The 12,149-nt window shown below is 39.4% G+C and overlaps 1 protein-coding gene across 3 annotated transcripts in view; it reads left to right on the top strand.

The window, feature by feature from the left end:
- Positions 1-12,149, top strand: part of lrp4 (low density lipoprotein receptor-related protein 4) — a 152,304-nt gene that overhangs the window by 116,848 nt on the left and 23,307 nt on the right. For all 3 annotated transcript variants that reach the window (XM_042490760.2, XM_088069824.1, XM_088069852.1), the window contains exons 15-16: positions 8,199-8,375; positions 11,158-11,283. In XM_042490760.2, coding sequence (XP_042346694.1) covers positions 8,199-8,375; positions 11,158-11,283 — 303 coding nt within the window. The remainder of the gene's footprint in view (positions 1-8,198; positions 8,376-11,157; positions 11,284-12,149) is intronic.

Here is a 12,149-nt window from a genome sequence, read left to right on the forward strand (position 1 = left end):
AGTTTTGTTTGCATCAACAGAAGCAAAACTATATATTTCATGAAAGTTTTAAGTAGAAAGGATGAGAACATCTGTAGTAAAGTGACCTGTTGTTAATGACGATTATTTGAAACTTGTTTGTGATATTTAAGGGCAAGCAGGGATGAATCACAGAATTTATGACAACCGAAGTCTTCATATGAAGCTTTTCATATGTTCCACATATTGGAACCAGGACTCGATAAGAGGAAATAGAATAGTTGAAATGTAAACACAGTCAACCATGTTTCTGGTGCCTTGTTTTTGTTTTGTCATTGAAAGCTTTGAGTGAGCTGGAGTGAAACACGAGAGATGGTGTTCAGAAGTCTGGCGGGAGTTCAGACTCTCATTAATTACCACTCAAACACACACACACACACACAAAGAAACAAACACACACAAGGGGATAGATAAAAGATGGAGCATGCTGACACTACTTCATTATACCATGTGGAGGTAATCAATGCCATATTTCCAAAGTGGAGATCTGGCAATTTAAAGACGTAAGGAGGCAGGCTCACACACTCTGCCCTGCTACTGAGGCCTCGTGTTGCAGTAAGATATTTTCTCAGGTTTTGGTTAAACTACTAATTACATCTGCACTTTTTTAACCTCACCGAGTGGCTTCCAATTTGGGACTTGTCCCCATGATGGCACCCCATTCTTGTAAATGTAATATCTCAAGAACGCCTTGAGAGAATTTCTTCAAATTTGGCAAAAACGTCCACTTGGACTCAAGGATGAGCTTATTAGAATCTGGTCGTCAAAGGTCACTGTGACATTGCATCTGTCTCATTCTTGTGAATGTGATATCTCAAAAACAGAGGGAATTTCTTCAAATTTGGCACAAACGTTGACTTGGACTCAAGAATTAACTGATAATATTTTGGTGGTAAAAGCTCAAGATCACTATGACTGTGTCAGTCTTATTTTTGTGACCGCAATATCTCAAGAAGGCCCTGGGGGTGTTTTCGAAAATTTGGCACAAACATTCACTTAATAGAAGGGCTGTTTAGAATTTGGTTGTTGGAGGTCAAGGTCACTTTGACCTTATGTCGGTCCTGAACGTAACATCTTAATGGAGTTTCCTCAATTTTGGCACAGCTGTTAGAACATTAGAATTTGGTGGTTGAAGGTAAAAGGTCAAGGTCACGTCACCTCACAAAACGTTTTTGGCCCTAACTCAAGAATTCATGCGCTAATTATGACAAATTTTTAGACAAACGTATTACAGGATAAGATAATGACATTTTATATGCAAAAGGCCAACTTTACTGTGACATCATAATGTTCTGCAAAATCACTTTTCTGGCCACTTTTCAACAAGTCAGGAACAGAAGGGGAGACATTTGGACAGACACTGAATTGATGACACTGTTGTTTGTGAGACATCTATGACATGGATGTGAACTGTAAGTGCAACTTGACTGGTGCACCGAGACATTCAACCGCTTGGTTGTAATTCTGTTTTTACCTCCCAGATAAAGTGAAAAAAGTGTGAAAGGGTGAGTGACGATTAAGTGTGTTTAGGAGTGTGAAAAGTGAGAGGGACAGGGGAAATGTTTGATGAGGGCGTATGTGTGTGTGTGTGCCATCAGCCCTGTGAGCTCTTCTTAATGATGTGTGCTCTCAGGATAAAAGGCTGTAATTGGCCCTGTCCTTTCTCCACAGCCTCTGTTTGCTCAGACAACACGCCGGACAAATGGGACGTGTGTGTGTGTGTGTGTGTGTGTGTGTGCGTGTGTGTGTGTGTCTGTCTATGTGTGTACGAGTGTGCATAGTTACATCCTGAGCGTCTTCGTCCAGGAATGTTAACGAGTGTCTGTGTCCCTACACCTATAGTTTTGTGTGTGTGTGTGTGTGTGTGTGTGTGTGTGTGTGTGTGTGTGTGTGTGTGTATAGCTGGATGTGTGCCAGCTCCTCTGTCATTGGAGCTGGACAGGAGGCGGGTGTCACGGATAACACCGCTATCCAGTCTGCACACCTGTGCAGATGGGGGACAGGAAGAGAAGAGGCTGTGTGTGTTCTCGTGTGTATGTATGTGTGTGTGTTCTCATGTGTGAGCAGACGTGATCATAGGGTACATCTGCCTGAGGACAAATGCTGTTTACTGCAGTGATGCCTCATTCACAATGAGTCTACCGCTGCATGATGAAACACGGTGCGTTCAGTCAGTCTATAGGAGGGAGTAGTAGACGAGAGACAAACGAAACAGAGCCCCCTTGTGGACAAAAGCTAAACTCACAGGTCTTGACGTAGTGTCTTAAATTTCACTGTGATACAAAATTATTGCCTTTTACTATATTAAGTGTACTAGGCAAAGGGGTCATAAAAACATAAAGTGCTCCTCATCCTCTGGAAGAAGTAATGTGCTCATAAAATTCATGGATACTGGCCAACTAGATTGAGATATCAAATGTGCAGAGGGTAATATTACTCGCTGCGAATGACACAAGATGAAAACTAGTGGAAAGGGTGCTGCCATTGGAGAGTAACTAACCCAGTGGTTCCCAACTTTTTCCTTTATGGACCCCTTCGCTATTATTGAGTAAACTGACTTTGTGACTTATCCTGTGTATATTTTGTATTACATTTAATGTATAAAAATAACAGTAAAAAGCAAACATTTAAACTGTAGAATTAAGCCAATAGGGAACACAAAAACGCAGGACGTTTGCGTCAGAGATGAGTTTTCTTGATGTTTTTTTTTTTTAGGAACTTTCATACAATTCTCTGTGATTTTTAGAATTTTTAACAATCCTACATAACAGGCCTATTTTGGCAAATTAGTGTTTTCTTCTCTGACACTTGTCCTTTGGTTTGTTTGGTTGTCTAATGCCAGGTAAGGCTGACTAGCAGAGAGTAAAGGCTGGCTGAATTTAACTTGTGTTCAGGTCTTCAGAGTCTTTACCTTGACTTCTTGACTTTTTTAAAGTTCATATTTCTCCTTTTTTTCTTCTAAAAACATTTTCTTATACCCTTTAAAATCAAGAAGTCCTCGTGACCCCTCATTAAAACTTTGACAACCCCTGTTGGGGGTTGGACATGTTAAGTTGTGAACTAGTGCACTAACCCATATGTTTTAGCCTTTCTTGTATACATGTAAGACATGTTGTATAGTGACTGTGAAAGAGTAAAGTTGTGAATTGGGTGGACTATGCTATGTTAATAAATTAACCAATTTGGGTTTTTGTTGATACGGCTTTTATTGCACTTGCAGTGGCACATTGATTGCAGTTGTAGTAAGCTCTCCTCCGCTGTCTGTCTCTCCTCAGAGCAGGACGGAGATACACCGGGCGCTATAGTTTGAAGCAAAATGGAAGGCTCTCACACTGAGCTGAAATGAAACAATGCTCATACCTTTGGTAAATAACATTAATAAACAGTATCATACTGTGTTTTCGTATTTGGTGTGTGGTGCTCAGCCCTTGCTCTTACATATCTAAACTAAGCTGAGTGGAGGGGCATACAGACAGTGGAGGGCTGGGAAAGTTGATGAAGGCTAAACTCTTATGTTGCTGTGCATGAAAATGGGAACTCCTGTGTTATAGCTGACTAAAAACAAAGGATCAGATTGGGCTCTGTCAGCTCAATGTAGCCGATCCCAATCAGTCAAAAAATGCCTTGACCAGTCTGATTATCAATCTTTGAGATCAAATTGCCACATCCTTAATTATTAATTAGCATTTTGCTGTTTAACAGTAAAATGACCATTAACTTGACCTTAACTTCACAAACAAACACATGATAAAAACTTGTGTCACAATAGTTGTAGTTGGTAAATGCAAATTTGGAATGTGATTCAGGAGGGAAAAATCCAACAGACGACCATTAAACCTTCCCTATCCTGCTGTCCATCTCAGTATAAGCTGAGCAGCTTTCTCTCCACCTGGAGGCGACGTGTCGCCAGTGACCTGCAGATAGAGAGTGTGACAGATTCAGACGAGGCGTGAAAGGACTGGGAGGTGCCACATGTAGGTTAAAGGGGACATTACTGTGAAGGCTGGTGGGACGTTTGATGCCCTGTCGGCCTGCAGCTGCTCCTCCAGCTGTCCCGGAAAACAGGAGCAGGAGGGGTGGGGTGGGGGCGCAGAGACGACAAGGAAGAAGGTGACCGTATCAAAAGCAGGCGCCTCGTGGATGGCGATGACTCAAAGAAAGGAAGAGGGTGCACTGTTGTCTCCCTCATGTTAGGATAAGATCAGAAAACACACATATTCAGCCAGTATCACCTCACACACACCTGGAGCTGTCTGAGAAGACGCAATGAGGGAAACTTTACAGACTACGTCTCCCTGTTTTCAGATGTCTTGACTGTTTGTAACTTGTTTTTTTTTTCGTTGTTTTTTTTAAGTTACAATAACTTGTTAAATTACTTTCTTCAAGTACTCTCTGACCAAAAAGTTCCTGATTTGGATCATAATTCTGTCAATTTTCTGATCAAATATTTCAGTCTAATTTAAAGGAGCCGTGTTCAATATTCAGAGCATATTTATGATTCAGAGTCTCAGGCAGGATTGTCTGCACACCGTTTTCAACATGGAAATGGCTGAGCCGGTGGCGAGTAGCTTATGATGCTAACAGCTTACGGTGCGAACATTATGAACCCTGCTAAAAATGACAAACGTGGTGACAGAGCTGGGGGGAAAACCGAAGGGTGGGGGCTGTGCTTCTGCAAGCACACTATCCTAATATCAGCAGGGACCTACATATGAATGAAGTGCAAAGCAGCTACAATTAACATGTCCGTGTGATGCACACACACATTCATTGGACTAACATTGCACACAAGGATGGACCAGCTACCACAACAAAAAACAGAGGAGCTCAGATTACAAAACACACAGATGGAGCATGGCTTCGTTCTCTGTACATGATGCCATATCGCTACAAAGGTTTTACGTGGCAAATAGTTGTTTGGTGCCATATTAATTCTCCTAATATTCTTATGTGTTTGCTGGTTTAGGAGACGGAAAACATTTCTGAACGTTGGCCTCTTTTGTTAAGAGAGAAAAAAGATTTTGGGGGGAAAAACGTGTATTTCTCAAAGTAACGTTTTGAATCAGTATTAGGTTTTGGGTTTGGTATTGAAACTCAAGCATTGTATCAGCACTTGAATTTTTTAAAACAATACTCAGCCTTACTCTGGACACAATGGTCGCTGCAAGTATTGAGCAAATGTGATATCAGGAAAAGAAGCTTTAGCACATTTATGAGTTTTTGTAGTTGACAAACTACAAACAGTAAATATCATTGGCATTTCTGTCATGTACATTGGTTTTTTTGGTTACCTAATAGCCAACACAGGCTGATACTGATCTACTTTTAATAAGATAATATAGATTTGAACTTTTAACAAAGCTATGAGCTATTAGGAAACAATTTCTGAAGGTAAAATTAGGTAAAATACATATGTTCATCTAAAGTAATGTACCTGTATGTCAAAGAGGCATCAACATATAGTTTGTTGCTGATGAAACACATAAATACACTAAAATGAGAAAAGTTTTCTATCATTGAGCTTACACTCAAACACACACACAATTACAATAATCCTCGTAGCTCATTATTATTCTGGTCTCTCTCCACTTTTAGCCATTTACCACTTGACATTTGCGCCATGCTGTAAAACACTGTCATTAAATGAGGAGCACTGTTTTTAAAAGCCCTGCGCCAGCACGCCCGCCACACCACCACCGCGGCTCTGTGCAGCAGCAGAAATCACTTTTTCCACCCATTTAGAGCTCTCGTCTGACTGGTTGTGCAGCCACTTCACCGGAGGAGGATTAAGCTGGAAAGAGAAATAGAGAGAACGTTAATTTGGACAAGAGTGAAGGAGTCACCCTGAACAGATGTTCCCAATGGAGACAAGTCTGCGAGGAGTTCCCTGTTACACATGTTAGTATTTAGGCCAGGGTTCCACTGAGAGGGCCTGTGATGCATTGGGCACAAAACAGCATTTTTTACAGAAACAAAAGTAGTCAGAGATTCAAAGCCTCAATGCAAAGTTCTAATGTAGCCAACTTTTTAAAGGGCCTGAAACCTATTTTCACAATTCACTTCATTTACTATAAGCAGTGGGTTTTTATATGGGCGCATTATGATCTGCCAAAGTTGGAACGACACTTTTTTTTCCCCCACATTTTTGCCTTTATTTTACAGAGTAAAGATGGGAGGAGAGGGAGGGGTATGATATGCAACAAAGGTCTCAATGCTGGAATAAAACCCAGGACATTGCGGTAATATGGCGTGCTCTGTAACCACTTGGCTACCAAGGAGCTCATGATATCCTGTATGGAAGATATGAAAAAGTGAGGGCTGTACCCAACTCAGAATTAAGACAGTCAAATCAGATTTGGTTGTTCAATATGAAAAAAATGAATATTTGTTTAGGGGGATTTTCATTTAAAGTTTTGGGGTTTTCTGGGGCTGAGCAGGACTTTCAGATGGAATGACAGCAGCATTCACATAATATAGTAAAACAAGCGAACTGCGCTACAACGGTATTTTTTGCCGACACTAGATAGAAAAAAAAAGCCAGAGACTGTCGTGTTAAGTTCCTGTGAGCTTAAATTCACCACTTCACAGCAGAAGACAGAAGATAATGTTTTCTCAAAGCTTTACAGTGCAGAGCTCTCCTCCTCTGTAATGCTGCCTGCATCTCTGCACCTGCCTGAACCAAAAAGTAGCATGAAAGTCAAGAGCGCTCACTCTGTAGCAAAATTTGGGGCCCAAAATGTCCCTGGAAGTACACTATTTAGCACATGGACTAGCAAAAACAAACAACCACCTGCTCTCAGTCTATTGACGGATCTCCAACTGATGATTCGATTCACTTTGGGGACGGTATTTTCAAGTGAAAAGGCTGAAGTCCCAGGGAAGTCACAAGTTATTAATCAAGTCAAATTGCAAGTCTGTTTTGACTGTCAAATCTGAATTTGTCAAATTGAGTCTTACTTGGAGTCTTACTGGAGTCACAAATGTCCACACCTCTGGAAACTTGCCCATTTCAAAAATCAATATGTTATTCCTCTAAAGTCTAAGGTGTTAAAAATCCTATATCTAGAGTGCTAAAACTTAATTCATGTTCATGTTATTCAGTATAAAGTCTGGAGCTGCTCAGAGACAATGAATTGGAAAAGATGTTATAGATGACACTGAGGGGCACCCAGGGGAATGTTTTAAGTATAGGGACACATTTCTGTTTCAGAACTGAGGACACAAGAGATTAAAGCTCATTTAGGTATTAAAAAGAAAGCAAACATCCTGTGGGACCACAAAATTAGGCTCCTATTTATTGTCCATGGAGCAGCTCCAGACTTAAAACCCTGACATCATGACATCGGTTTGCAATGTAATTCTTTGGTTTCTGGCTTGAAGAGAGAGTACCTCATGTTCACAAATACTTTGAAATTTCCCCAACCATGGAAATAACATATTGGGATTCTTAATTTAGATGGTGCTCTCCTTTAAAAGCAAATTAACTCCAAAAGAGCATTTAGACATCAACTGACACTAAAAACTCTCCGATTAGATGTGAACCGTATTTGGTTTAGGAGAGAAAGTCTGGAATATGCACTTTTGCTGTCCTTCAGATTTAAGTCTTTTAATATAGTGATTAAAATCTACAAAGTAAATAACATTTCATGGTGGACTAAGTTAAAAACTGACTCATATCTGTCCAGTATCAATCTCTTTTACCAGTCTGACCCGGTTTAGGGCTGCCCTCGATCTTACTCTGAGATTTTGGACGGAAAAGTCACGTTACTTAAGGAAACCGATGGAGCGTCTCTGCTTTTGGCCACTCTGGCCACAACTAAACCATCTACAGACCAATGAGAGGCAGAGTAATTGAAAGCAGCTCTAAATGGGGATGTTATGACATCAGCCAAGCCCACAGCACTGAATGGGAGGATGTTTGGAGAGCTCTGGTGGAACAAGCCAAATGCAGCATTTGTTCTTTCCATCTTTTTCATGTTTGGATATAAATGTCCACAGAACTTCATGGGATCATTATTTTTTGTTCATTAAAAGGTGTCAGACTTAACGCCTGTGTTTGTTTACATCCCTTAAAAAACAGCTCATTATTTCATGAGAAGTGTTGGCATGTTTCTGGTTTTATAGCACGCTTCATCGAGCATTTCTTAGCCTTTGTGACTTATCTCTCTTTCTTTCTGTAGGCCTTCCCCACCCGTTTGCCATCACTGTGTTTGAGGATAGCCTCTACTGGACTGACTGGCACACCAAGAGCATCAACAGTGCCAATAAGTTCACTGGAAAGAACCAGGAGATAATTCGCAACAAGCTGCACTTCCCCATGGACATCCATACTCTGCACCCCCAGAGGCAGCCTGCAGGTCGGTATACAGCCACGTCAGAAAGACGATTATGTTTTAAATTTGTAAAATATCCCTAAAAATTTTCCAGTAATCATTGATACACTTCTTGACAGAGAGAAGCCAATATCTCGAGAATACTGAGGGTCTTTTTTCAGATTTGGCCCAGACATTCACTTGAATTCAACGATGAACTGAATAGATTGTGGTAGTCAAAGGTTAAGGTCACCGTGACTGTGCATCCATCTCATTTTCTTGAATGCAATATCTCAAGAGGGTCTTGAGGGAGTTTCCTCAAATTTGGTACAAACGTTTACTTAGATTTAAAAATGAGCAAAGTAAAAGAGATTAGGTTTGTAACTCAAGAACTCATATGCTAATTATGATAACATTGCACCCGGATAATCGAATATGAAATGATGAAGTGCTGACATTTTACAATGAAAAGGTCAACTATCAACTTCACTGTGACATCATAATGTTCTGTACAGACGCTTTTGGTCAGATACTGATTTGGTGACACAAATCTTTGGTGCCCACCTTGAAACTGTGCTGATGGTATAGATCTTCTGGGCTGCCAGTGGAAAATGTGGCTGAAATGTCCTTGTTTTCACAGACATGGATGTATATTGTGTGTGTAACTTGGTGTTGCAGAAATTCTAGTTGAAATATGTTTTATCAAATGGTATGTTGGTGTTATAAACACATTTTTCAGTCATTGCTGAAAATGACAAGAAGGTCAGAAAAGAGTGACTTGAATCGGAGCATCCAGTAGTGAACGGATTCAATACAATATTTTGATCTTTTAACAAACAGCAGGAAGAAACATCTATCATGACAGGGTTTTCAGTCAGAGGCTAAAACGCAAAATTGACTGTTTACTGTGCAGCAGTCAAAGTCTTTCTGGGAAAAAGCTCTACTGTGACGTCAATGAATTTTGACATATACTAAGTTTCTTTGGTTTAGGTTAATGCTTTTTTATGTTTGTGGCTGTTTTTTATGTTTACAAAAAAAGCCTTGACATATTGCATGCAAAGTGATGTGCAGAGATATTATCCTGTGTGTGATATCAGCTCGTGTTGAAAGCAAAAGAAAGCCAGTGTTCTCCATTCATGAGGCTTGTAGGATCCTTATATAGCCATTGGTTCGACCCACATCCCTTCAAATCTGTCTGTGGTTTGGTTTTTTAAGTAATTTGTGGCTCAAAACAATGAAGCTATTTTTGAAAACATCCACTTTTGCAGCCATAAGCAGTACATCATGTTGTCATGTAGCAGACAGAAGGAAAAAATGCTGAGCAGCAGAAAAAAATAAATGGAAACTCAACATGAGAAGGTGGAGGATGAGCTGGAAACACAGAACCTTCTTTATTGGTTTCATTGGACACAGAAGTGAAGATTTTTCCAACATGGTGGCAAACTCTGAGATGATAGAAAGATTTGTTGCATTAGTGTTGGACCCTGCGGTGAACGGGCGGGTCGAGGTGTTTCATCAGCATGATAACAAAGACTTGTGTTCTTTGCTAACACACCGTGTTGAGCTTGATTTCTGGCCAAGAGAAAGTTTTGCTTAACACGCTGGTAAAGTATTGTAACAGTCGGACACTAATGTGAACAGCGAGCTGCCTCTGTGTTGGCGAATGGAGGTCAGGAACTATTCCTTTTGTTTTGGTGTGAATTCGGTGAGTTCATGGGTTAGAGGAATAGATCTGAACTCTGCATCGGCTGAAAAAAAGCTTCAGAGCTTGAGTGAAATCCAGACGCACTGTTTAACATTTAGAACAGAAGACTCTGCAGTGGATGTGTAGTTTATTATATTTTTTTAATAGAAAATGCAATTACAATATTCCCATGTTAATTCCATACAGTATAAAAACTTTTGCCTTACAGTTAAATTAAATAAATGAATATTCAGCTATTTAGGGAAAGGCCGTTATTTGCTTTCATGCCAAGATTTTGACGAGAAGATCAATAGCATAATAATGGAAAATGCTACAAAGTGGCTTGCAGATCTTTCTTGCATATTAATGTAAAAATATAAATACATTTTAAAAACAAATACATTTTAAACCTCTTTTTTTTAATATACATTTAGTCTCTTACCTCCAATACAATGATAAATACTGTACAATCTGCATACAGACTTTCCCCAAATCTGCCAAATATATTTCCTAAATACGTTATATATTTCCTAAATATGTTTTTTTCCTTGTTGTTTGATTTTTTGCTGGTCATATTTCACTCAAATGCTTAGCTAATTAACCATTATTTTAACCCCCCCCCCAAGTCACCACATTTGCATTTCAGAAAAATAAAATGGATAAATGAACCAGATCATGACCAAGAGGGGACATTGTTGAATATGCATACTCCAATATATAGACCTATTCCTCTAAAAACCTGAACAGACACAAAAACATCTTAAATCATTTAAAAGGAGAATTCTATTGTTTACAACCTGCATTTTATTTTGTAGTTTTGCTGATTTCTACGTTATTCTATGTTCCGTCTTGACATTGACCGCATATGAAATGTGTTGTCAAGAATCAGTATGTCTTTAAATCAAAGCGTTTTTGCTTTAGTTTGATGGTGCACTGTAAAGAGGCAGAGTAAAAACATGGAGATGGTGAGAGGGGATGACATATAACGAAGATCCCTGGTCAAGTCCCAGATACAGTTCATTATAATAATGTACTAATAATACTTTCTTTTATTTTTTTTATTTAATGATCGACAAAAGCGTTTAAAAAGTCCACCTAAGCCATCATCACATCCAGATCTGTGTGTCTTTGTCTCTCCTGTAGGAGGCAGGAACCGCTGTGGCACCAACAACGGAGGCTGCAGCCACTTGTGTCTCCCCAGCAACAAGACGCACACCTGCGCCTGTCCCACCGGCTTCAAGAAGGTGGACCACAACAACTGTGCCAACGGTGAGACCCTCAACATCTGGAACTGTAATATGTGTTGTAAATTGAGTGAAAGTTATATATTTATTCATTTTAGAAAAAAACAATTTTAGCCAGTGAAAACCTCTATTGAATGCATTAGAATAACATTTGAGATTTTATTTAATTGTTCGTGGTAAATACAAAATACCCACAGCCATGTTTGTGTCCTGGTGGTTAAATTCACATTTTTAAAAAATTAAAATCTGGAATTAAAAAGTTGAAGATTATCAACAGTGCATTTTGACCCCTCAGCCTTCATCTCTGGCCATCTGCTACATGATGTTTAACTCTCCTGAGGCTCATAAACAGTAAAAAAAAAGTTAAATTTTAAGACAAATGTACAGCAGAAATTCGAGAGATGACTGCTCTTCTTACTGACTCAACAGTCAGTCAGTAAGTTAGTAAGTGTCAGTGTCAAGATTATCCTGTAACATTTTTTAATCTTCCCGATCTGACAAGGTATAGGTTGTAATAGTGGTCAGAAAATAAAAAGAAATCCACTGAAGTAAAATTTCAAATAATTGAAATTTAAAACAAGTTCTATTACATGTCACGCTTCGGTGACGCTAAAGAAGTGCTGAACTTAACTTTTAAATGAATCCTTCTCTATAGTTTTTTCACTATCCTGTGAAAGCTGCATCACTTGAAATTAAATTCTGTGACATTTATACACCCTGTAGTCATAAAAACATTTCTTTTATTATCGTCGTTCTAAATAATTATAGTAGATGAAGGGTTATGATGCACAATATTGATCATTCAGTTTAGTGAGGCTGATAGTTGTCTGTGTGTGTGTCGGTGCTGTTTTGCTGTGTTCACTGTTGACCCCACTGTTAAACCTAGAAGAC

The sequence above is a fragment of the Plectropomus leopardus genome, chromosome 1 (genome assembly GCF_026936395.1).
Source record: "Plectropomus leopardus strain MGB_pleo_1.0 chromosome 1, ASM2693639v1, whole genome shotgun sequence".
Lineage (NCBI taxonomy): Eukaryota > Metazoa > Chordata > Actinopteri > Perciformes > Serranidae > Plectropomus > Plectropomus leopardus.